Source organism: Melanerpes formicivorus, unplaced genomic scaffold (assembly GCF_026170545.1).
Source record: "Melanerpes formicivorus ecotype bairdi unplaced genomic scaffold, bMelFor1.0.p_v2 SCAF_27, whole genome shotgun sequence".
NCBI lineage: Eukaryota > Metazoa > Chordata > Aves > Piciformes > Picidae > Melanerpes > Melanerpes formicivorus.
In genome coordinates, this window is record NW_027142379.1 from 10,157,721 (window position 1) to 10,184,566 (window position 26,846).

The 26,846-nt window shown below is 43.7% G+C and overlaps 1 protein-coding gene and 1 long non-coding RNA gene across 4 annotated transcripts in view; one reads left to right on the top strand and one right to left on the bottom strand.

Annotated features, from left to right (window-relative positions):
* ZNF827 (zinc finger protein 827) overlaps positions 1-26,846 on the bottom strand; it is a 113,880-nt gene that overhangs the window by 23,593 nt on the left and 63,441 nt on the right. For all 3 annotated transcript variants that reach the window (XR_010989283.1, XR_010989282.1, XM_068154073.1), the window contains exons 5-8: positions 18,802-19,035; positions 7,194-7,442; positions 6,425-6,482; positions 1,012-1,115 (exon numbers count right to left, since the gene is read on the bottom strand). Coding sequence is in view for 1 of the 3 variants with exons in the window: in XM_068154073.1 (XP_068010174.1) it covers positions 1,012-1,115; positions 6,425-6,482; positions 7,194-7,442; positions 18,802-19,035 (645 nt within the window). In the remaining 2 variants the exon portion in view is untranslated. The remainder of the gene's footprint in view (positions 1-1,011; positions 1,116-6,424; positions 6,483-7,193; positions 7,443-18,801; positions 19,036-26,846) is intronic.
* On the top strand, positions 8,492-10,816 carry LOC137449000 (uncharacterized). Its single transcript, XR_010989285.1, has 3 exons — positions 8,492-8,623; positions 10,020-10,138; positions 10,478-10,816. It is a non-coding gene; the product is annotated as an uncharacterized lncRNA (long non-coding RNA).

The window sequence follows — 26,846 nt, forward strand, 5'->3', positions numbered from 1 at the left end:
CACCACACCTGATCCACTTCTCCTGACCCTGAGTCACAAAATCCACTACTTCCTTGCACGTATGGCTCAGGCTAGCTGAAGAGCCCTGTCCTTATGCTACAAATTGTCATCTTCTTTCTACTATACATACTTATCCTCAGACAACATCTAGCTCAACCTCATCTGCAACTTCACAAGCTGTCAAGTGACTACCCAAGCATTAAAAAAAAAAAAGGAAGGGTCTGTTAAGTTGTAAATTAAATGACAGTCTATAGCTGAAAATTAGCAGTAACATGCCCAAAACATTATTGATCGCTAAGAAAAGGTGAATAACCCCCCCTCTGGCTGGCTGTGTAATTACTGACCTTTACAGCCCAGGAACCATTAATTTAAGAACAGATAGCAAATGAGGTATTTTGCAAGAGGACAGTAAAGGCACCTATCAAGTTTTCCCATGCATTCAGTGCCACCTTGAATAGTAGCTACAAGCCTGTATTTTCCATTTGAATGCAGAATAGAAGCCAAGCTACATCTGGACACAAAATGCCTGTCAGCTAGTTCAGAACACCCATGGGAATGGCTGAGGCCTTCCAGTAGGTTTTAAGAACCATCCTTTCAAAAACGATCCTATGTTGCTGTTAAAGGCAGGAACATTGTATTGCCAACTCTGACAGACTGACTGCAAACACTCTGAAAGGAGGAGGTGGAAATGGCCAGGAACTGGAGAGTAGCAGACAGTGATCACTACCAGTAAGGTTCCTTTATACATGGAGAGACACAAAACCTCACTTCTGTTAATATTGCTGAGTTTAATCTGTTACAGACTCTTGGACAAATCACAGAAATAGGAGCTTAAAGGCTTCAGCAAGAGTTAACTTCTTAATAATATGTACTTACTGTGAGTGAGAAAGAGTTGCCTTTTGACAAAGCAAACCACTTCTAAGCATATTTGTCAGGTGGTTGAGCTGACAACAAGAAAGTTTTAAAAATACATATGAACTGGAAGTAATGAAGGAAAAAAGGGTATCTGACCTGGTGCAGATGTCCTTCCATGAAGAGCAGTCTCATTAGGCAGCAGATCTTTTGAGTTGGAAGTGAATGGTGATTGTCTAAACGTGTCTTCAGAAAAGAAAGGGCTACAGGGAAGAGACAAGATGCCTTTTTGTAAACAAACCAGCAGGAAGCAAATATGGGCTTTGATCCCAACATCTTCATATTCTAACAAATGCAATCTTGTTAAAAACAGAATTCATGCTGAAAGATACGCAGACCATGAGGCAAGGTGTGGAGGAGAGGCAAGTTTTGGTTAAATTGCCTCTTGGAATGAAAACTGAAGACCTCCCAAACAGCTTTTAACCACACTTCTACATCTCAGATTTGCTACATCACAATACATTCTATGGCATTAATTTTAATATTTCAAAAAAATCTGTATCCTACTAGGGAGATTTTTTTTGGAGCAGGACCATTCACACCAAAAAGCTTTGGGCTATTTCTTGTCCACAGCTGTGCAACTGCAGTTCTGCCTAGGTCTTCAGTACTGCCACTAAATGACTCCCACATAGAATAGAATAGAATAGACCAGGTTGGAAGAGACCTTCAAGATCATCACGTTCAACCCATCATCCAACACCACCTAATCAACTAAACCATGAAACCAAGCACCCTGTCAAGTCTCCTCCTGAACACCTCCAGCAATGGTGACTCCACCACCTCCCCGGGCAGCCCATTCCAATGGGCAATCACTCTCTCTGTGTAAAACTTCCTCCTAACCTCCAGGCTAAACCTCCCCTGGCGCAGCCTGAGACTGCATCCTCTTGTTCTGGTACTGGCTGCCTGGGAGAAGAGACCAACCTCTGCCTGTCTACAACCCCCCTTCAGGTATTTGTAGACAGCAAGAAGGTCTCCCCTGAGTCTCCTCTTCTCCAGGCTAAGCAACCCCAGCTCCCTCAGTCTCTCCTCACAGGGCTGTGCTCCAAACCCCTCACTAACTTCATTGCCCTTCTCTGGACTCGTTCCAGCAAGTCAACCTCCTTCCTAAACTGAGGAGCCCAGAACTGGACACAGGACTCAAGGTGTGGCCTAACCAATGCAGTGTATAGGGGCAGAACGACCTCCCTGCTCCTGCTGGCCACACTGCTCCTGACACAGGCCAGGATGCCATTGGCCCTCCTGGCTGCCTGGGCACACTGCAGGCTCATGTTCAGCCTACCATCAACCAGCACCCCCAGGTCCCTCTCTGCCTGGCTGCTCTCAGCCACTCTGACCCCAGCCTGTAGCACTGCATGGGGTTGTTGTGGCCGATGTGCAGACCCCGGCACTTGGATGTGTTAAATCTCATGCCATTGGATTCTGCCCATCTGTCCAGCCTGTTGAGGTCCCTCTGCAGAGACCTCAACTGTCATGCCTGGAGAGGGCAATCAGGAAATGGGGGTAATATTATTATTTAATAACCTCCAAACTTTCCAAATTTTAGGGTAAAAAGCTGCATAGTTGGCTTTTGACCCAGCATTCCATGAATGAAACAAGCCTCCTGAGTTTGCCTTTTAAAGCAGGAAACAATTCATATAAGCTAACTGAATGGGTAGTTCCCTGAGAGTATTAAGTGCAAAAATCGTCAGCTACTTGACTCCAAAAATCACAGCATGCTTTGGTTTTAATTAGCAGGCAGTAAAAAAGTCAATTTCAATAGTGAATTGGCATTTCTGTCAAAGTATTTCCTTTCCTGCTCCATTACAGATCATAACAGAGACAAGAATTTCTTGTCTACAGTACAAACAGACATCAGTTAAGAGGTACATAAAAACCAAGTCCAAGTGGGAAGGGACAGTCTTTCTTGGAAGGCTGCTTTCTAGGGCAGCATATTCCATCTGCATGTGAACTATCCATTTCTTCTAGGCAAAAAGAGAATTGCATTAGTTCTGATCTCACATACTGAGAAACCTGAACAGGCTGGGGTATTGTTGGTGTCTTAAAGGTGCAGAAAAGGAGGCCAGCTGATTACTGCAGACTGTTCTTATTCAATAATAAAACTGGAGAACCTTCTCATACCATGTGATCCTACACAGTGTTCCACAGCAGGCAGTCCAGGCCCAGAAAGTGTGTCAGCAGCACTAACCAAGCTGACCAGTGCAGATAAGCAAATGCTCTCATTTAGAGCACTTGGGTAAGTTTTCCCTCATGTAGCTTTTCTGCAGAGGGCGAAGTGCTCTCCACTGAGTCACCTGCATTCCTTTGGGAAGCTTGTTGATCATTAGTTAGCTTGATCACATCATGCTTTTGGCAATGCTGTTCTTCACTTTCTCATTAAGTTGGTTGGTCATTGTTCATTTTGTGCTGCTCCATAGATGACAGTTACTGGGATTTTGTTGTTGTTGCTGTTTTGTGGAGAAGATTTTTGTTTTGCTGGGTTTTGCTGGGGGTGGCTCTCATTTGATGGCCTGGTTTGGCTTTGTTCTTTGTTTGGTTGGGTTTTTTCTTCACAAATATGCATAATCATAAACACAGTTAACATTAGCTTGTGCTGGAGCCTAAGGCACGAAGCTACCCTAAACCTGCACAGCTCAGTGCATGCAGACAGCTGAACAACGCTTGAAGCTCCAAAACCCAAGTGATCAGGATAAAGCAAAACAGCTCCAGCACCATGTGTGAAACTTAACTTTTTCCAAACCTCCCACTCAGGGTGACATAATATAAAGCAGGCTGACACTGTATAAAAACATGACATCATTTACTGTAGCATTCCTCTCACTGGTTTAATAATGATTTGAAAGGAAACACCAATAAAAGAGGTTTATTACTGTTGTAACTCTTCAAAATCTTGTAATCTGCTCAGGTTCCCATGTTGGGTCTCCTGCTTGAACTTCAGATTCAGTCACTGGGACACTGCTCACTGCTGGTTCTAAGCAAAATGGATGGAGCAGAGCTTATCTATTTCAGGCTAGACCATCTATGGTGAGCAGGTCGCTGCTGAGGCCTGCATTGTGTTGTGTCCCAAGGATTTCCCTCTCTGTGAATTGCAGAGCCATCCTGGATCCCTCTTTTTGGCCTCCCCCTAGAAGGCAGCTGAGTCTCTTCAGTTGGCTCTGTAGATTTTCATTTCAGTAGATATTTCTTCCATTTCCCACTGCACTGTATGGAGGCAGGAGCTCCTGCACTTCGTAGTAAGAAGCTACACAAATTGTTCTCAAACACTGCACAAAGTCCCTTCTTCTGATGAAGATTCAGCTGTAGTATTGGTTGGGGTTTTTCTTTTTTTTTTGTTTCTTTCTGGCAGCACTTTCCCAGTTTTATGGCTCCACAGTTCTCTAGATGAAAGAAGCTTATTTTGGCATCTTATGCTGGCGTACACACTTCCAGATCATTTGCTTCTCCACTTTCTGTCTTCGTATCACAGATGGCAGGCTCTACCATCCCAGTCACTGAACTGAGGAATCCTTGCCAGTTTCAGCTGCTTAAGCAAAGTCACATGGAAGTAAATGCTTGCAAAGTCCAGGGATAGTCACAGGAGGAACAGCAACAGACAGGGGGCAGTTAGAAATGTGTATCTGGAGCAAGGCAGCAAAAAGTGCCCGTGCAGCCCATCTTGCTGGGCTCTGCCAGTGACACAGCTTGATCTCTCAGCTCCCCAGCTAGTCACAGGTGGCCAACACTGACCTCACCTTGGCTCTTTGCAGCTGTCAAACTTCAGATAAGGACTGTGATTCAAATGCCTGTGATCACTGCAGATGTTGGCTGGTGAGCCAAACCACACCACCACATGTTTCCTTCATGCAGGCTGAGTGCTCTGTCCTCCATTGGCTCCTCCATCGCAATCTATTTTTGAGAAGGCATCGTACCCTTACCAGTAAAGGCTTCCAGCTGTTTGTTTGCTTTGGGCTGGGTTGTTTTTGGCAAGGTCTTGCAAGTCAATCTGTTTCAGCTCCAAGATTTAGTAGATCGACTCACCTCCCCTTAAGAGGCTCTTCTCATTCATGTCTTCTGTTAATAGGTAAGAAAAGCACAGGGAAGGACTGAACCAGGCACTCAGCACTTCATGCCCTGATGGGTAGCAGCAATTCACCCAGTAAAACTCAGTGCAAGTTTCACAACAGCCAACTGTGCTACCCTCTAAACAGCTGGCATCCAGAAGAAGGGAAGTTATCTTTGAAGTGCCCTCAACCTTTCCAGTTCAAATTATCTTTGATAGATCCAAAAGTAGCTCAGGATTCTCACACCAGTCCTGCTGGTAACATCATGAGACACTGTAACCTATTTTCAACTGACTATTTGTCACCCCCTGCATGTTCCACAAATTCCCAAACCAACAAATATAGGAAGCATTCACAGCAGCCAGACATTACAAGCTGAATTTAATTATCCTTCAACTTGTAACATTGAGGAGTCCCTAATGTACAGTTACTGAGCTGGTCAGTTTATTAAAACTGAGTAAGTTATTTATTAGAGTCACCATGAATGAATGGGATAGGCCTAGGAATGCAAGAGCAACACATCCTAGAGATCTTTTCTTCTGCAACTGAAACACTTCGCAGTTTCTGTCTGGACAAAGTTGTCTTAGCATGCTAGGAACTTCTGTAGAAGGGGCTGCAGAGGCACAGAAGGTCTTATGCTGTCTTTGAAGGAATTCTTCATTGCTTCCATGTGCTCAGTCTCCAAAGCCATCCACTCTGATTCAGGAGCTCTCGGGTAGGAAATAAATATAGCCTTGCCAATCCTTGCCTACTGCACCAGGGGCTCTGAATCTTTGACCAATTCTAGCCACTGCTTACATAATGTGAGCTTTGCATTTCCCCTTCCTCCCTTTGCTGCTCACATCTATGCAAACAACTCACAGGCTTGTTCTCAGCCACCACACTGTAAAGTGCTTGCTTCTTTAAAGGCACGTGCTGTAATTGGATCATGATTTTAACTCCTGGATAACTTCATTCCTTGTGTTAATATGACTGTACTCTTTAACAAATGCTTCATTAGCAGAGTCTTACAGCCTGGCTTTTAAAAATTCATCTCTAGAAGGCAGTGAGATGGCAGAAATACTAAACTGAAATGTTGTTAAAGAAATGTGAGTTTGACAGAAGACTGAATCAAAACCACCTCCTCTTCCATAGGTTTGTGTCTTAAAATCCAGTGGTCAGCCTGTCCTTCCCTCAAGCATTGCATGTACTAGGCAGTCTCTTTTAAGTTTCAGGGTTTGTAGGGGGAAAAAAATAATTCTTAAAATGATGTGTGAAGATTTGATTTGATGAGAAGGGTCATTCTGGCCCAAGGGCCTTTTGTCTCATGAAGGCCAAGCAATCAGTTCTATAGGTGTAATTATTCAGATACAGCTTACATTACCCATGAGAATATCTCACACTTGTAGGACCAGGTCACACTTCCAGGAGACAGACACATGTGAGTTCACAAGGCAAAATGAAGCAATTCCATTTACACTACAGATTGTTCTTACCTGGCTGTAGTTCTGATGGTGTTGTCTTTATTGTGGTTGTGCTCTTTGCTCACCTTTTCTGCAGAGGAATAAAAACAGTGAGTTTTTTTTTGTGTGATGAGCATATACTATCTTTTCCCTATCAGGTTTTTATCCAGCAGAACTATTCTAATGCTTTCTGATAACAGCATAATCCAGAGTAATTTAGGGTAAATGGTTATAGCAGGATTAGAAAATGGACACAACTCTATTTAAACTAACACCCAACACATTTTTTTCAGCTCCATGTTTTAGTGCTAGTGCTCTATGCAGCATGTGCAGTGCAGGCATTCATTCAACACAGAGCTGGTATCATTGTGTTTATATAACAGCTGAGGTTCACCTTCTTTGTCAAGAGAAATGGGCAGTGCAGCCCCTGGAGCACTGCATGCTGCAGCTGCTTATGCCAGGAATTGCCATCTATAGGTCCCCCTATACTCCCAGGCCTGGACCAACCAGTTGTCAGCAATTGTTTAATTAGCTTTCAAAAACACAGGAGCTGAACTCCGGCTTTTCCAATTCAGTTCAAGTATTGTGACCCTGACCTGAGTGTCACAGTGCTCTAAAGCATATGCTAACTAGAGGGGACATTTGGCAAGGCTTTTGCGTTCCAAATGTGAGGGTGGAAGGGCTCTAACCCCTGTTATTTTTCAGCCTTAGTGGTCTCACGCTTTCAAAGCACCTTAGCGGTTGTACAGAGGATCTGTTTTGTTCTTCAAATGCAGCTACTGAATATTTCCACTGCTTTTACCTGATAACTGGAAGAGCAGCTCGGATGCCATCTTCACTGATATATCTTGGCTGAACAGATTTCTTTCTGGGACCACACGGCCTTCTGGCGCCTTCTGTATGTGCTCACTAATGTCTCGCCCTAATAAAGTGCTGTAGCCAACGTTTTGGCTGGGTTGGCTGGGTGACACCGAAGCCTGCGATTCATGAATGTCAACTTCCATTGGTTCCTCCTTTATCTTTACCATCTGGATTTCCTTGTAACTCTCAGCTGCAAATATGTATTTAAAAACAAAAAATAAACAACCGCCACAATTACTTAATTAGGCCACAATTTTTCACGGCACTCAAAGCAGGAATCACAATTAGGAAGTTATAATTTGTATGCTGCCATCGCTGCAAATGGTAAGGGAAGCAAGCAGCTGACTGCTGCTGTATCCTTCTGGGGCTCAGAAATAGAAGCAATCTCTTGAAAATCACTTTCCAAGCTAGAGAGCAGAAAACAGTTGTGCATATTTGTAAATATGAGAGGGATGGCACTTTCTAGGAACACAGGGCGATCACGCAGCACTTTCTGAAGCTCTGTGTTTAGTAAACAAGGTTGCAGCCCCGTTCGGTAACACACACCAGCTCGCCAAAGGTGTGCGCTGAAGACCGCTGACAAATCCCAATTAGTCTTTATCAGCAGAAGTACCAGGAGAGGCAGAAGGCCTGGAATGGGGACAGGGGTGGAGGAGGAAACCTTATCTGCTCCTCTTCTGCCCTCTTTCTTTCACAGAAAATTCCAGACAACCACATCCAGAACTGGTTTGTTACATCTGCATATGCTTTCAAGATGACAGAAGTATTCTGGGGGCCATGCTTTTCTGAAGTCTGATTTTTAACAAGCATGGATAGCCCCTCATACATTACAGGAGCAAATAACCTTAATGACCAGTTTCCATAAGCTCTTTCCCTTCCTCCCATTCCTCTCTGGTGTCCTAGGTCTAGCAAACAAAACCATAGCCTAAAAGCCAGCCTGTGTTCACTCTCTACACTTGACATTCCCCAGGCATTGCTGAACACTCTGATTTGGCCGCAAAGCAAGTGATGTTTTTTTCTTCAGAATAAAAGCTCTGGAATCTCAAAACCAAGGCTCCAAAGTAATTTGCCTACCACACCTTAAATACCTATCCAGGCCTTTTGATTCAGACATTCTGCTGTGAAAAGAGAAGTTGAAGACCTGCATAATTTATTCTCAGTTGTTTCAGAGAAAGATGATGGATTTTTCTTAAACATTGTTTTTATTCAGAGTGCTTCTGAAAGGACAGTGGTATCATGGCAGAACTGCTCAACTCTGTGTTGCCCTTACTGCTTGGATGCTGACCAGGTACTCAGGGAACAGGAAGCCTAAGACAGGCAATATGCTTGGGAGAATCAAGAAAAACAAATGAATGCATGAGGACCATCCAGGTAAGGAATCACTCCAACAACAAAAAACTACATAGGATTAATTAATTTTGCCTAAACCTGTACATGTCCTTCTGGTACCAGCCAAAATACTGACAACCTCAAGAAAAATCTGCTCCTGTTTACTCATGATTAGCACATGCCCTAAACTGTCACCTATGTTGCCTCCACAGCTGGAGTCAAGGGAAAGTGTGAGCTTGCATAGCTTCATGAGCAAAAGGAGGAAAAGGCAACCCTGGCAGCCAGCAAAGGAGCCTGAGGTAGAGAGCGAGGACAGGGACACTGCAGTGCACAGAGCCAGAGAAACACAGAGCTTAGAAGCTGAGTGGATTAGGATGTGAGAGAGCAGTCTGGCCCTTGTACAGACTCAGGGGTCGTGATCACATCTGATCTATACACATGCTAACTGGTGCAGGCTGGTGCTGGCCATTCTGATAGCAGAGGAGGCACTCTGCACAATGAGTTTCCTCACATGGAAGTCTGGCATCTGTCAAATTTTACTTCTTAGAAGGTTCTGGGAAAAAAAAAATCCCAAACCAACCAACCAACCAACCAACCAACCCAACCCAACCCAACCCAACCCAAACCAAACACCAAACAATAATGACAACAAAAAACCCCAACCCCAAACAACAAAACCAAGGAATATTTTCTATTGCCTTTGGGTCAGAGAGAATAAAAAGGCAGGGGGGGGGCGAGGGGATGACCAGTAACGTCACTTTTGGTTTTGCCCTCCTAAGTTACCTATGATGGTGTCAGACTCACAGATTTTACTCCAAGTGTGGATGCTCCAAGCATCACCAATATTACAGTGAATTTCAAGAGGCACCAAATCATTGTTTGGTCACCCCTGACAATACCTTCAAGCTAGTTAACTGGTTGGCATCGTGCTGCAGTCTCAAGCCAAGTGAACAGAATCCCTTTAGCATGAAGGTAAATGCATTCCACCTAAAATCAAACTGATCTGTGTCACCCACTCCTTTCTCATTCCCCTGGTTTCTCCCTCTCCCCATGTTCCTATTGTTCTTGAGAACAACTGGAGAAAAAAAAGCCCTCAGCTTTGCTGCCTACAACTCTTTAAAAAAAATAAAAAAGAGTAATAATTTAGAAATAATAATATTCAAAGCCAGGAGACAGAAGTCACTTGGCTATGTTCCAGGAACAATTTACATGAAATGCTTTCAATCTTATCTCATGGCATTTCTTGACCTTTAAGGAAGCATACAAACCTTGATAAAAATCTGTACCATCTATGACTTCACAGATCCATTTCAGACTTTGTTAATTTCCATCATGAATCCTCAACTGAAGACACTTGAGAAATATCATATAATGCATACAATGCCTTTTCTTGTCCTCTTAGGCAGATTTTCCTTCTCTTTTTTTCCCCTCTCTTTAGTTAAAGCTCCCATTAGCCTCTCATTATGAAGCCACAGAATGTTGCAAGTGTGCTGAGAAGTGTAAAAATAGCATGCTGTGCATCGAAAGTGAACACAGAACAGCAAAGGAACGCATCAGGTAACGCTGCCAATCAAAAGCTCAGGTAACCCTGCAAACAAATGACTTCTTCAGATGCTTGACAGACCGAGCTCTGCACCCAGCTGCCAAATTTAGGTGCAGAGTCAAGCTGACCTTTGCTGCTCTCTCTGCTTTTAAAATATTCTTTCTATTTCTGTTCCTACTCCAGAGTTTAATTCCCTGTCCTGGAAATGCTTTAGAATCAAACTGATACGGCCCCAAGTAAAGCAAGCGTCAAGCAACACTAGTGACCTTCTCCTCCTCACAATCAGCTAGCACTCAAATTGCCCTAACTAAATTTACATATTTGATCATTTCCTTTGACCTTTCTCTTCCCAGCTGCACGCTTTTGATCTGACAGAACATCCCTGCCAAATATGAGTCCTGTCATACTCTGATGTCCAAAAGCACAGACACACAGAAGACCCAAGGAGGGTCTCTGATCATTTTACAAGAGCTGATGAAAGGGAAAACGTCTGTCCCATGAGCAGCAATCACAAGCACACAACCCAGCTGTGCTAGATCTTGTGCTGGTGAAAGCCTGTAATGAAGGTTATGCCCATACCCATCTCACCAGACAGGCAAACTGTGCCTTCTTGAAGATTATTTTCCCTCCTGTGCTGCAGACAGTTCATCTGTGGAGTAAGGTGATAGCCCTTATTCCTTTACATAGGTATCTCACACAGTCATAGTGCAGCTAAAGCTTTTCAAGTCAAGGACTGGTACACCAAAAGGTCTCCTGTTTCAAATAATTAAAATTGTGATAGCTTTGGCTTTTTTCCACTTTTGTGTCTCTCCTTGAGGTGATGGGCTAGGTTAAATAAACTGCAATGTATCAGAGTACCAAGGTAGCATATCAGAGCCGTTTTCTCCATGCAAGAACTTTACAAAAGTACAGACATCTAATTCCTAGCAAAAATCAGCAGGGGATAAAGACTGAAGTGGCTTTAAAGTGTCCAGATCACGATCTCCTAAACATGGTCTGCTATTCATTCTAAACTAACCTGGAGGAAGCTCAGAACAACAGCACAGCAGTGAACATTGCTCATCTGACAGAAGAGGAACAAAATCACTGAATGCCTTTTTCTGCTGTTAACTTCCTTTCCCAAGGAAGGCAAGAGACTAGTGTGGCTGAGTCGAGACCTGCTGTTCAAACTAAAGGGCAAGAAGGAAATACACAGGCAGTGGAAGCAGGGAAGAGTACAGAGACAATTCCTGGTTCTGTAGGGATGGGGTCAGGAAGGAGCAGGTGAAGCTGAACTTGGCAAGGGATGCAAAGAATATTATAAGGGCTCCTTCCTTTTGCTGATACATTGGCTGTGCAATGACTGTCCCTTGCTGAAATCAAATGAATCCTTGTTAAATCATTCATGCTTCTTCCCACCATTTTAGTTAAAGCTTCATCCCTGCTGAAATGCCCACTGGCTTTACAAATCAACTTAGATAGGAAAGCCTTTCCCATATGTCTCATAAATCGCACTCGTGGACTGGTTTTCACAATCAAACAGACAGGGTCAACTTGTACCAACTTCAAAAGCTTACAGTATGGAGAATCAGGCATTTTGTTATGTTAATTGTTCTGATTTGCTGGAAACTAAACATACCCTAAACCAGCTCAGAGGTAAGGAACAGTTGGCGAGCCCTGAAGGTCCTGCTACAGAGACACACCAAGGACCATCTGACGTTCCCTAGGGCGCTGTGCTCGATGCTTTATTTTCCTAGCACCTTTTTCAAACTGCTGTTTCACAAAAGACAATGGCAATGGGCCTTTAATCAGTGCATGAAAAACAAAATAAAATCACAAAATGCAGCTTCTGAACTCCCATGTTACAGAATTCTGCAACTGTGGGCTCAGTTTCACCACAGTGAAAGCCAACAGAAAACAAAAGAAAGGAGAAAAATGAAAGCGAAGGACTAATTTGAGTTGTGATGTGTACCTGCTGTTCCTTCCACTTAAGTGGTAGGATCGTGATGCTTACCTGAAAGATCCTACTTAAAGAACACAGCCAACTCCACAAGAAAATTTGAAAATGTCTACACATGCAGTAATTTACAACAAGAAAGAGAGAACCTGATGCACTGAAATAACGAACCTAGCCATCTAGGAACCTGTACCTTTTCCTATACTGTAAAGCACAGCTTCACTCCAGCCAAAAAATAACACACCAAACCAACAACCCCAAAACAACAACAATAAAAACAACCACCCCCAACACATACACAAAGCACCCAAACCAAACCAAAAATCCCAGACAGCTAAACAAACAACACCAAACCCCAAACCGCTCAGCCAGCAATGGGATTTAATGTTGTGATGTGACTTGCCATGGTTTGCCATCTCTGTATCTCCCATCAATAGAAAGTCTTACTTTGGGTCATACTCTTCTCTAACTTGCCTGGGCTTCTACAGAAGCACCTGCTGCTGCCCCAAGCTTTCTAGGAAGCTGGCTAGAGATTATATTTACACCAAGGTTCCTCTGCAATCCAGATATGGAGACTCTTACGAGGTCCTGACACAGCTGCCTCCAAACACAGCATCCAAGCTCCACACAAGCACTTGAAGTTATGAAAAATAGATCTGCAGAAAGGGTAGTTTCTCTGTGTGTCCCCCTGCCCCATTACCCAAGGAATGTAGTACTGTACTTTTTCTTCATCATTGTAAGAATAAAGCAAAAAACTGCTAACACAACCCAGTAAACCTGGAAAGGTTTTGTGACTGCTAAGAATAACAGCTTACCAGCCATGGAGTCCTTTTCATTGTCAGTTCACACTGCTGATGACAGCCAAGCATAAAGCCACATGAGCCTTAAAATGAGGTAAATCTGACAGCAGCTGGCCAGCCACACACACACAGACAGCACTGCCAGTAAGCAAACTTCTTAAACTGATTCTGTTAGCTCCTCTAGAAGTCTGTGCTGTTGTGACTGGAATGGTTTTGTTAGGAGCTAATTTAAAGCCTTCCCAGATAGTCCTTCAACTTGCTGTGCCCTCATGTTAGATGTGCCAGAATGGGAGTGGCATTGAGGTGTTCTGGCCTTCATTTTATGCTAGAATTGTGCTGTCATTCTGCTTTCTTGTTCTTCTTTTTAAATAGAAGTTCTAATCCATGTCGTTTCAGTTAAATGTAAGATATAGTGTCAAAGAAATAACTAAGGCATGAAATAGGAAATTAGCATAAACATTTTCAGGTGGATAGACAATCAGTCAGGCAGGGGGGGGAAAAAACCACCACACCAAGCCCCCACAAGAGCCAGTTGTGCTGCAAGAGGAATTGTCACATAATTAGGTGATAATAAATGGAGTTGACCAAGAATGCTTCTCTGTGCAACCGTATGCAACATTTTACTCCCTGACCTTGGGGCAAAAAGTATGTACTAACTGCATCTGCTGATCACCCCAAATTATGACAGATTGTTGGTGTGGGGAATTGGTGTATCACAAGGAGCACTGCTTGGTCCAAGGAGTGAAGTACAACAAATTCAAAGGAACTGAACAGTGCAAAGGTCATGCATATGCAAGTGATAACAAGGATATGAGCAGTATGTGGGGAACCTCTTGAACGTGTCCAGAGAAGGGCAACAAGGCTGGTGAGAGGCCTCGAGCACAAGCCCTGTGAGGAGAGGCTGAGGGAGCTGGGATTGTTTAGCCTGGAGAAGAGAGGCTCAGGGGAGACCTTATTGCTGTTTACAACTACCTGAAGGGAGGTTGTAACCAGGAGGGAGTTGGTCTCTTCTCCCAGGCAACCAGCACCAGAACAAGAGGACACAGTCTCAAGCTGCACCAGGGTAAGTTTAGGCTGGAGGTGAGGAGGAAGTTCTTCACAGAGAGAGTTGTTAGCTGTTGGAATGTGCTGCCCACGGAGGTGGTGGAGTCACCATCCCTGGAGGTGTTCAAGAGGGGACTGGACATGGCACTTGGTGCCATGGTTTAGTAGTCTCTTCCAACCCTATTGATTCTATGATTCTATGAACTGAGCCTCTGAAAAATGAGGGGAAGAAAACAACCTGAATTACTACTGAAATGCAAAATGCCTGCCTGTGACAAATAAGATTGAGCTGAAGTAAAGGCAAATGTGATTCAGACGACATTTCTGAGAAAGATGGGGACATACTAATGTCTTAATTCAAGGAACCAGGTAAAAATATTACTTACAAAATGCTAGTGCCTGGAATAGGTTTTATAGACCTCCAGCTACGCATTCATTTTTGGACAAGAAGGCAAAACGCTGTATGCTTTCAAAAGATAATGTATGAAACATACTAGCAGCTTGACTATTTCAACAGAAAATGAGTTTTCAGGCCTAAACATTAGCATGTAAATGCAAACATTTCTTTTACATTTCAGTCTTTCCTGAAATCTACCTTTCCATTCACAGCACTAAGCACAGAAAACTGACCAGGGATCGCTGGCTGCATCACTTAATCATACCCTTGGAGAAACAAATTTGTTTCTCCATGAAAGAGCTGGCAATAATGGTGATAAACTGGTTCAGGTGTATTTGAAATACAGTGCTTCCATTTTTATCAGTGACTTTGTGCAACACTTAATAGGAATTTAGAATCTTAATAGGAATTTGACATCCTGCTGGGATAGCACCCTTCAAAACAGAGAGGAGAGCGGCTTGCCTCACTTCACTATCTCCTCAAATCCCTTTGCCTACTATTGGATCTATTCTCAGCCAAGACTTGGCAATGGACAGAATTCACAGTTCACCTTGGTTGATCTAATTCATGGCGGTTCTTCTGTACACTGTAGGTTGAAAGTCTGCGCTCAAACTTTGCCTGTTAGCCTCCCAAGGTAATTTCTTCCAAACAGACACTTATTTCAAGGCCAGGTTGGATGGGGCCTTGAGTAACCTGGTCTAGTTTAGAGGTACCTATGGCAGGGAGGTTGGATGAGATGAACTCTCAGGTCTCTTCCAGCCTATGCCATTCTTGATTCTATGATTTTGCTTTTTAAAGTAGCAGATCAGTTGTTTGGCAGTTTCTTTTGACTGTCTGGATAGGAAGGGGCTCTGCCCACATGTAACATGAGAATAGAATAGAATAGAATAGAATAGAATAGACCAGACCAGACCAGACCAGACCAGACCAGACCGGAAGAGACCTTCAAGATCATCGTGTCCAACCTATCAACCAATCCAACCCACCTAATCAACTAAACCATGGCACCAAGCACCCCATCAAGTCTCCTCCTGAACACCTCCAGTGATGGTGACTCCACCACCTCCCCGGGCAGCCAATTCCAATGGGCAATCTCTCTCTCTGTGTAGAGCTTCTTCCTAACATCCCAGACACGCCCAGGAGACATTAGCCTTCTTAGCTTGAATAATCATAGAATCAATAAGGTTGGAAGAGACCTCAAAGATCATCAAGTCCAACCTGTCACCCAAGACCTCATGACTACTAAACCAAAATCATTTGGAAAAAGCACAACTAGGTATCAGGCAACTTGGCGTCAATTTTGTGAACTGTGAGGTAGAAGATCTGAAGCCAAGTGGAACTCAATGGAGAAAACAGGGACATAAAAGGTCACAACATCTCCAGGTAAGGTCTGACTCTACCAAAGTAATGTGCAGGGTAAGGGCCTGATCTTAAAGACTGGTTGTGTGCTGCTAGAAGCATACAAGTGTCCTGACAGGTTTACCTTAATGAGAAAAAGAGAGAATCTTGTGCAGTACATCTAGACAGCAGAGTGTGATATGTTTTCTCTTGTTTCTGAACATCTACCTCTACAATGACAACTAATAAATGTTCTGTTAGTGTCCTACTGCAGCAAAACATGTTTGCTCTTCTAAGAGTTCCTAGCTGGACAGTAGTTTCTGAGTAGCTGACAAGTCTTTCCATTATAGGGGCTGGTGATTTGCAGTAACTGTTACAGTATGCACGGATGTAAACTAGGGTCCAGAGCCTTTCACTACACTTCACAAGCTCAGCTTTGAGTTAACAACACAGCATATCTGTTTGGGGAAAGAGATTCCCAATGAAAAACATAAGCCAGTGTATCCCTCACACAGCAGAGAGCAAGGTCTATGCCTACATTCCAGGAGGCTCCCATGACACTGCAACAATTTGCAGTATTACTGCTCAGGGGAGAACAGAAGCATCTATGTCAGGAATGCAGAAACCAAAACACCACTGCACTGAAAATCCTTTGCTGAAATTTGTATGTGGTGCAGATTTGGGTAATTAGTATTACATGGAAGGAAGTGCAAATAACACAGCAAGGATGTAATCCACTCAGTCTTTACCAAGCCTATATAGAGCCCGGAAGGACCTGACTTAAACCCAATTATATAATATATCAAATCTAATAAGGGCACTTGACTGAAGATTTCCCACAGACAGTACAGTACCAGACACACTCATTCCTTTGCATTTAGTTTTCTCCTCTCCCCAGTACTAGGAAAAAGGAGGAAGTTTGTCCTTGTCTTTCACTTTATTCTGAAGAAGTGGCTTAATTGTTTAAGTCCTAAATCACTGAAACCATGAGTGCAGAATTGCTTAAGATAAGCTGGGAAGTCAATAGTGATCTCAATATTCTATCAGATAAAGCATACATTAGACAAAAAACACTAAAGACATTACTGATCTTAGATCTCCCTCTTATATTTGTCCTGTGTTAAACAGCATCTCAGTGTTTTCCTCCTTTATAGTTTCTGCCTTAGATGGCAATCCAGGCCAGGGCAAGCTGAAAACAGTGTATGTGATAACCCCACCCACTGGCTGATCCAGAAATGCAAACTGCAGCAATACCAACTGACTACATCCCAGAGTAATTCTTTACCTATTTGATTAACCAAAAAGGCCACCATCAGCAAAACCTGTAACACAGTATCACAGTATCACCAAGGTTGGAAGAGACCTCAAAGATCATCGAGTCCAACCTGTCACCACAGACCTCATGACTAGACCATGGCACCAAGTGCCACGTCCAGTCCCCTCTTGAACACCTCCAGGGATGGGGACTCCACCACCTCCCTGGGCAGCACAATCCAATGATGAATGACTCTCTCAGGGAAGAACTTTCTCCTCACCTCGAGTCTACATTTCCCCTGGTGCACTTCTTTTATGATCTTATGATGCAAAACTAATGCATTTCCTTTAAACACTGGGAATTACCAACAGAAGTGACTGAAGGTTTGACCAGGGTTTCACATGTGCCAGATCTCACTCATGTAAACAGATATTTAAGGCACAAATGTTACAGTACAGTAGCCTGTAATACAACTATTTAAACACAGCCTGCTGGTGCTGAATTCAAGAGTTGCTATCAAGAAGCCTAATGTCTCTGAAGTAACTGAAAAATCATTAGGTTATGGAGCTCTTTCTTTATGAAAATAGTTATATGAGTGTCTAAGTCCCAAGAGAAAAAAAAATGTCACAGGTTAACATTCATTAGGAGGTAAAGTTCTATCACCAGAACACCACACTCAAACTAGTTACCATCAGCAACAGTGCTCTGCATCAGTAACTGAGTATTTGTATTTGGGAGGCTGTGACAATTTGGCAAACTTCTGCTCTGATCAACTTTTGTAGCTGGAAAGTGCTTTCTGCAGCATTAACACAAAAGGCTTGTTAATCAATTATTCCAATCCTTCTGCAGCTTAAAGCCTGCATGTGTGAACTGCAGTGAATTTATTACATGTTAGAATTCATGGGAGAGATCCTAATTGGTTAAAGTCTTTCAGGTACAAATTTGAGCTCAAGTTCAATGTTGACAATGCCCAAGCAAGCCAAATCATTTCAGCTAAGCTTGGCAGGGATCTCAGAAGCCACTAGAGTTGTAAGCATTGCTGCTGGCACCTTTTGCATGAGCTTAGCATACTTAAAAAAAAAAGTAAGTCTTGTCCAGTTTTAGAGAAGACTTAAAAACTAATTGAGCCAGTTTAGCTGCAGCAGCGCAAAACTCTGCCTCCAAAACTGACTTTCATGTCAGTTCTGAAAACTGAGGTCTATTAGAAGTTCAAAGCCTTTCCATCACTCTCTCAGCCTGCTTCTAGCAGGAAGAATTCAACCCTTTTAGCTTCCCTTAAGGTTAAATCTCAACTCTGACAGTCAAACAAAGTGCAATTAGCAGAGCAGACACTTTTATTTGGCTCCCTCCAGCTGCAACAGTACTGATGTGCATACACATGCATACTGTCTGCTTGTCTGGCTGGAGGATGTGTCACTGAGGCAGTGTAGGCAAGTTCAAGTGGTCTCCCTAACAGCAGAAAGCTGGCTCAGTTTACATTTTTTTCTAATAGTGCACCCCATTTTGAGTACAAGATATTGGCAGGGGGGAAAAAAGTCATTATTTACAAAGCTTTATCAGGTATGGTTCAGTACAGACACATTCTTATGATGCTGATGTAGTGACATGTACAAATAAATTGGTGTTATCATGCTTTGCTACATTTTAAAAATGACAACATCTAAAAGCTTCAAGGCATCATTCCTCTTGGCTTATCCCAAAGCCATTAATATGAAAACCAGAGCACAGATAATTAGATACTATGGCGACAGACCAAACCGAGATGTCTTATGTATACAGCCCCGTGTAGACAGACCTTTTCCGTTGTTCCTTCACTTGATGCTAATGCTAAATGCTCCTTCTGCAAGGCAACTCTGCTAGCATTCATCAAAACAGAGAAGTTGAATATCACTGCATTAAATATCTACCTGAGAGCTTCATGAGGAGCTCAGATGCCGCCTTGACTGACGTGTCTTGCCTCATCACATTTGTCTGCGTTTCCTGCAACTTGAGTTTCTCCTCGGGGACGTTTGGTGCCGGGGCTTCAGACTCCTGGCTGAACACATAGCTGGACTGAGGCAAGGCTGAACTTGCAGCTTCTTCATCCTTAGGCTCCTCTTTCACTTTAAAATTAGGAGTCAAGGGCTCTTTTTGATTTGCAGCTGTCAAGAGAAAGAAAGAAGTGAGACTCAATGAAGTATGCAAATATAATCCTAGAGCAGCTAGTAACCTGAGGAACCCACAACCTGAGGAACCCACAACCTGAGGAACCCACAACCTGAGAAATGCTGCTGCAGCAGGTACTGGAAGCAAGCACATCAAACAACATTCAAGAGGTAAACAGGGACAGTTTTGAAACACAAAAGCTGCTTGTATCAGAGCTCAAGAAACCAGAAAAAGCATTTCCCTGGTCATTAGCTTGTAGGTCTTCCATGGACCTACAAACATTGTAGGTTCTATGGACACAGAAACACCACAGGTCTTCTACAGGCTTGATGGTCCATAGGTACATACACACTAGATACTGAGTTCTCAGAGGATGGAAAGGCGTCAAGAGATGAAAAATAGAAAGACAGGGCATTTAAGAGGGGAGTAGAAGGGAAGACAGCAAATTCTTAGATCCTGAGAGTTGGTACTTGTTAAGAAAGAAGAGAGGAATTTTCAGAAGACAGCTCTGCACTGGAAGATGCAATTAGAGCACTGTTGCAGGTGCTCAGGAAAAATGGAAGAGAGCAAGTTTAAACCAACTGTTTCAAACGCCCCATGTAAGCAGCCGCACAGCCTCAGAGAAGGATACAGAGAGGGACCTGAGGGCTGCTTGAAATCCACACACTGAACAGTATCGTTCTTGAAATTGCCAATACCTGTTGCCAGCAGTAGATCTTTTGCACTGCATTTGCTTGAAGGGATAAAACCAGGAACACCTCTTAAGTAGTACTTCCAAACCCAAGCAAGATAAATTCACAGGCAGACTTTGCGATGCACAGGAGGCTAAAGAAGCTGTCCTGTATTTCAGCAGCTGTCCTTGTAATTCTTTATTTGACCATTAAGAGACACTTCCTTACCTGCCTCCTACTGGCTTCTTCTTGTTCAGAATTTCACTTTTAATTCCCAGTAACACACAGCAGATGACTTGTTCAGTGCCCCAAACTTTGATGAGTTTCTCTCTTTCTCATCTTTCTAAACCTTTGTTTCCACAAATAGGAAAGATAATCATCCTTGTGTTATCTTTCTCAGCTCTCTCACCATCCACCACACTACCTCTCTCCCCACATATTTTCCCTTCATGATTCCTGCAGATGAGCTCTGTCAAATCTCACTTGGACCATGTAAGGAGGATGTACCCCACAATCCTTCCCAGGCTGCAGCAGGGCACTAGAACCAGCACACACTGCCTGCAACAGGGAGCTATTTGCTCTGCCAACCCACTGCATGAACAGGAACAGCCCAGGAACTGGCGCATCACAGAGATGGTAATGGCCAGCTGAAGGGGCAGAGTACTAACAAGTCAAATCAGCCCAACAAAATCTGACAACATTAACCTGCTTAAGCTCTTGGTCTACTTTCTCCTCTACATCACTGATTCCTACCTATACTGGCTCTTCCCTTTCCTGGCTCACTTTTTCAGGTACAATCCTCATCAGTTCCCCCAAAATCTGATTCCTGGGAAATCTGAACCCTTGCATCCCACTGTGAATTGCTTACCATCTCCCAGAGACCTCAGCCCTACAATATGGGGTACAATTGCCATCTTTACCACAAACTCACACTTCCATTAGCTACTTTGGGCTTTGTTCACTTTAGAATAGAATAGAATAGAATAGAATAGAATAGAATAGAATAGAATAGAATAGAATAGAATAGAATAGAATAAAGCAGGTTGGAAGAGACCTTCAAGATCATCGAGTCCAACCTATCTCACAGTAATATTCCAAACTGGATAAAGATAGAATAGAATAGAATAGAATAGAATAGAATAGAATAGAATAGAATAGAATAGAATAGAATAGAATAGAATAGAATAGAATAGAATAGAATAGAATAGACCAGACCAGACCAGACCAGATCCGACCCGACCCGACCCAGTTGGAAAAGACCTTTGAGATCAGTCCATTGGTCTGCAGTTCTCTCTGTGTTCGGAGGTTGGTTGTTTTGTTTTGCTTGGGTTCTTTTTTAAAGCTAATCCATTACCCTGTAAGACAACACTTACATTTTTTCAGTTTATATTTCAGGGTTGTTTGGTTTTCCATTTTCCTTCTTCCTGGCTGGCAAGCCATTTACCAAAGAACAAGATTCAAGCAAGTGGCATAAATGGTGTGCACACAAGCAGTGTGTACATGCACACTGCTGCTATTCACCACTTCAGAAATCACATCACCTTATACATGTAATCTTTAATATGAGCTATAAGCACTTTCACCAGTGTTAGGAATTGATTTGTCCTTTGTGAAAAAAAAGAGCAGAAAGCAGAAATATGAAATGTTAAAGCATGCTTTAAGTAATCAAAATGCAGGCTACAGTTTTTAAACCAATCTTGAATTTACTTAGGTAAAATCTCCATCTATCTTCTTTATCCAGGTTTACATCTTTCTAGCTCAGTCCTATTCTGGGCTTTGACCTAGGACGATGAATGGTCACACACACACACAAAAACCCCAAACCTGTGCCACACTACCTACTGCATTCCTTCTCTTTTACACCATGCCCGCAAAGCCAATCAGATCCTGGGCTGCATCAGGAGAAGTGTGGCCAGCAGGGCAAGGGAGGTGATCCTCCCCCTCTACTCAGCCCTGGTGAGACCCCACCTGGAGTACTGTGTCCAGTTCTGGAGCCCCTATTGCAAGAGGGATGTGGAGGTGCTGCAGCATGTCCAGAGAAGGCCCACAAGGATGAGCAGAGGGCTGGAGCACCTCTCCTATGAGGACAGACTGAAGGAGTTGGGGCTGTTCAGTCTGGAGAAGAGAAGGCTCCGAGGTGACCTCATTGTGGCCTTCCAGTATCTGAAGGGGGCCTACAGGAAGGCTGGGGAAGGACTTCTCAGGATCTCAGGTAGTGATAGGACTAGAGGGAATGGAATGAAGCTGGAGGTGGGGAGATTCAGGCTAGATGTGAGGAGGAGGTTCTTCCCCATGAGAGTGGTGAAGCCCTGGAATGGGCAGCCTGCTCTAGTGTGGGGTGTCCCTGCCCATGGCAGGGGGTTTGGAACTAGATGATCCGTGTGGTCCCTTCCAACCCTGAATGAAACTGAAACTATGATACAAAAAGAACCTCCACAAGGAGCCAAATAGCTGAGTGCAGCTGATAGAGGCTATTCTACCTGAACTCTCAGAGAACCTTTTTATTTATTAATTTCAATAAGGTATTAATTTGAATTGTCCCAGAAAATTAAGGAAACTTGAGTCTGAGTAAAGAGGTAAAGACAACCCAGTGAGAACAACCATTAACCTGAGATTCCAGCTGTGTTCCTGCCCATGAACCAGGACAGGAAATAAATCAGGTCTAGGAGACGTTACAGAGCAGGTCAGCATACAGTTTACCATTTACAATAGAGAGGTGACATTAAACTCACAGTTTGCAACCATACCCTGTGTTCCATAAGGCAGGTGAAGAGCCATATTAAACATCCACACACCAACTGAATCACTGTAACAGAACTGATGTAATATCACAGCTTTCAGCTAAGAACTTTTCTTTCAGAGTCTGGCACTACAGTACACAGTGGCAGATGCCTTATGGATTCCCCTGCCACAAGAATGAGTATCAAAGGGACTACTTCTGGAAGAAACTAGCATTTATTACTACCTCTTATCACCAGGCCAAAACTCAGCAACCAATTTGACTCAATCCAAGGACAGGTGTCCTCTGCTCTTCATCCCAGAGCATTCTCAAACTGTACTGAGATGAAGCCAAATTCTAATAGCTCAAAGAAACAGAAGTTCAAGGTAGGTCACATCAGAGTTTAAATAGTTTCATGATAGTGACATACCCAGAATGACCTGAACAGGCTTTCCCTCCTCTCCCTGTGTCTCCCTTGCCCTTTCTTTCCCTGCCCCACATTAATTCTCCTACTATGACAGCACATGCTGATGCAAGCCACTGCTCTCCAGCTTTTGAGCCACCACCTAGAATCATAGAATCAGTCAGGGTTAGAAGGGACCACAAGGATCATCTAGTTCCAAACCCCCTGCCATGGCCAGGGACACCCCACACTAGATCAGGTTGGCCAGAGCCTCATCCAGCCTGGGCTTAAACATGTCCAGGGATGGGGCCTCAACCACCTCCCTGGACAACCAGGGCTTCACCACTCTCATGGTGAAGAACTTCCTCCTCACATCCAGTCTGAATCTCCCCACCTCCAGCTTCATTCCATTCCCCCTAGTCCTATCACTACCTGATATCATAAGAAGTCCCTCCCTAGCCTTCTTATAGGCCCCCTTCAGATACTGAAGGCCACAATTAGGTCACCTCAGAGCCTTCTTTTCTCCAGACTGAACAGCCCCAACTCCTTCAGTCTGTAGGTACCTGAGATGACAATGTTAAAACTATGTTGATAACAAATCTACCAGCACAACATCAGCCATAAGCTAAATGAGCTCTTCATGAGATGTGTCTCTGTGTGCCTGCAAAACATCACCTATGAGAAATACAAAACAGAGTCAGGGTCCCACTGTCCAGAGGAACTCCTGGAGATGTGCAGTTGGCAGTGTTAGGTGAAGGATAAAGAAACCCAGACTATTGCCTGTGCCTAATGCTGCTGCTACTGCTTCTGTCCATTCTGACTGCTTTGCTTTGGGCAGAAGATAGAATTCACAAGTTAGCAAAGAAGTGTGGGTTTCTTTCTTTAACTGACAGCATACTCCTTGAACAGACAGCACTTCCTAAAAAGCAAACATATAAACCACAGACAAGTCAGACAAACTAAAAGTTAGTTACCTCACTTTTCCTCCCCCACAAAACAAAAACACTCAGACAACTATTTGGTCCATTTCAACCCAATTATTTCAGTTAATGGGACTTTTGCTCCAGTTAATGAGGCTTTTACTCTTTCTTGGAATACACTAAAGCAAATTTCAAGGTAAACAAAACCTAAATAAAAGGACAGAATAAAAAAGTAAAAAGGGAAAAAAAGAGAGGTTGTCCAGTCTATTAGATCCACACAGGAGGGAAAAAAATCCACCCCAAAACACAAACCAAATGGCCCCAAACCTAACAAAAAACCCTACCTCTCTGTCCCATCTTGGATCCACAATTACAGGCAAAATTGCTACCACATGGGAAAGAGCAGCTATGATGCATCCACTAGTCCCATTAGAGAGAACAATGAACAGATGTAAGAAAAAACACTGAAAACAAGGGAAAGAGAAGTTGACTGTAGTTGGCTTTTTTAAAAAGCCCCATGATTGAGGAACCTTTTAAAAATCAGGATTAAACAAGGATTTAAGAGATGATGTTGAAGTCTATTAAAGCATATTTGAGCTGCAAAATTACTGCTTTCCAGAAGGAACAACGCCCTCTATCTACACACAAAGTCAGCAAAGCCAATCAGATCCTGGGCTGCATCAGGAGAAGTGTGGCCAGCAGGTCGAGGGAGGTGATCCTCCCCCTCTACTCAGCCCTGGTGAGATCCCACCTGGAGTACTGCCTCCAGTTCTGCAGCCCCTAGTACAAGAGGGATGTGGAGGTGCTGGAAGGTGTCCAGAGAAGGGCCAGGAGGATGATCAGAGGGCTGGAGCACCTCTCCTATGAGGACAGACTGAAGGAGTTGGGGCTGTTCAGTCTGCAGAAGAGAAGGCTCCGAGGTGACCTCATTGTGGCCTTCCAGTATCTGAAGGGGGCCTACAGGAAGGCTGGGGGAGGACTTCTCAGGATCTCAGGTGGTGATAGGACTAGGGGGAATGGAATGAAGCTGGAGGTGGGGAGATTCAGGCTGGAGGTGAGGAGGAAGTTCTTCCCCAGGAGAGTGGTGAAACCCTGGAATGGGTTGTCCAGGGAGGTGGTCGAGGCCCCGTCCCTGGAGGTGTTTAAGGCCAGGCTGGATGAGGCTCTGGGCAGCCTGATCTAGTGTGGGGTGTCCCCGCCCATGGCAGGGGGGTTGGAACTAGATGATGCTTGTGGTCCCTTCCAACCCTGAATGATACTATGATACTATGATATACTTCATTTGTATTTTCTTTACATGCATTCTGAACTGCAATGAGAACAGACTGAAGGATGTGTTGCCTGCAGACTAAATCCACAAAGCCCAGCAATTTCATTTTGAAATACTCAGCAAGGAGAGGAAAGGAAAAAAACAACCCACCCAGCAAACAACCAACAGGCAGCAGCCTCTCAAGCAGGGATGAGAAGTCTCCATTTGTACCATTCCACATGCAGAAAAAAACCCCAAACCCAACCAACCACAAAACCCAGAGAAACCCAATCCAAACCAAGCAAACCAAATGAAACAAAACAAGAAGATTCCACATTGCTGAGTTTTACCTTCCTGGCAACTGGAAACATTTGATCTATTTGGCAAAAGGAGATGATTAAAGTTCTAACACTTTCCTTCCACTGCCAAATGCCACAAGAAAAGCTTTGGGCATCTGCCACTAATCTGAAAAACTCTGACAGAAGCTGCTCACTGCATCAGTCCACTTACAAGGATTTCTAAACGCTCAAAATGTTTCTAATTGAAAGAGGAAAAATGGGCTGATTACTTTCAAGCCAAGCTCAATGCTACAAGTCACAATGAGCCAGGAGTTGGTGGTCATTCCATCTGTCTGAGCAAAGAAGATGAGAAAGAAAAACAGAAACAATCCACAACAAAAATGCTTCCACAAAAGGGGCCACAAGAAAAAAACCATCTACAGAGCGTGGGTCTAAAGGAACTGTGATGAAATGCCAGAGCACTCTGCTGCGCTGGCATGTTATTTTACAAGTGGCGCTTGACTACAGCTGCAAAGGTGAGAGAGAGCAGGCCAGTCATGGCTGAGGAGCAGAGGAAAGTGAAGACACATTCCAAAGGCACTGCAAATTCTACTGGTCTCCTTGAGATCTTGTACAAAAACCTCTCTTTGCAATTCTTCTCAAAGCCACCAGAGCAAGAGAACCATGGCATGACTTCTACCTGAGGAAGAAAGTGTTTGATCCGGGTCCTGCTGGAGCCTGAGTATCTGAACTCCTCATGCCAGGTGGTAAGCTGTGAGCTGCAGCAGTTAAAAGAAACCAAGGACTTCTGCCAGATCAGTTACTGCAGTATTTGGAAGACATGTTTCCCTGACACTGGGCATCACCATTGTCCTGAAGGCAGCTGTGGTCAATAAAAGGTATGACTTCAGTCTCCTACTACTTTCACTCTAGTAACTGGAATGTGCAGGTAGGTACTGGCATCCTGCAAGGAGAATATTTGATGACATTCAAGAACTGAGTACGGAGTACAAACGCTGCAGAAGCAGCCACCAGTGAGCTAACTGCTTTGCAAGAGAACTTTGTGCAATTGGAACAGGCTGGAGAACCTCCAGACTAAAATTCAATTGGGCTGATAAATTATGTTCAGCTTCACAGAGAGGCTATCAACACCATAAGTAGCCCAGAAGGAGAAATACTGTTCCTCTGGCAGGACAGCCTAGCTGGTCCCTCATTTCTTTTTAGTGCCTTCTGCCCTGGAGCATTAATCTGCCCCAGAGCACCTCATGTTACCTTATCCTCCTAGTTGAGCTAGCACTCATGTAATTGAGTTAGCACTCAAATACACCTCATTTTCAAAGCTTTCTGCTCTGCTCTCAGCCAAATTACAGAATCACAGAACATTAAGGGGTGGAAGGGACTTGGAGAGATCATCTAGTCCAATCCCCCTGCTGGGACCTTGAGAAATCATCTAGTCCAATCCCCCTGCCAAAGCAGGATCACCTACACCAGACCACACAGGAATTCATCTAGGCAGGTCTTGAACATCTCCAGAGAGAGGAGACTCCACAACCCCCCTGGGCTATTA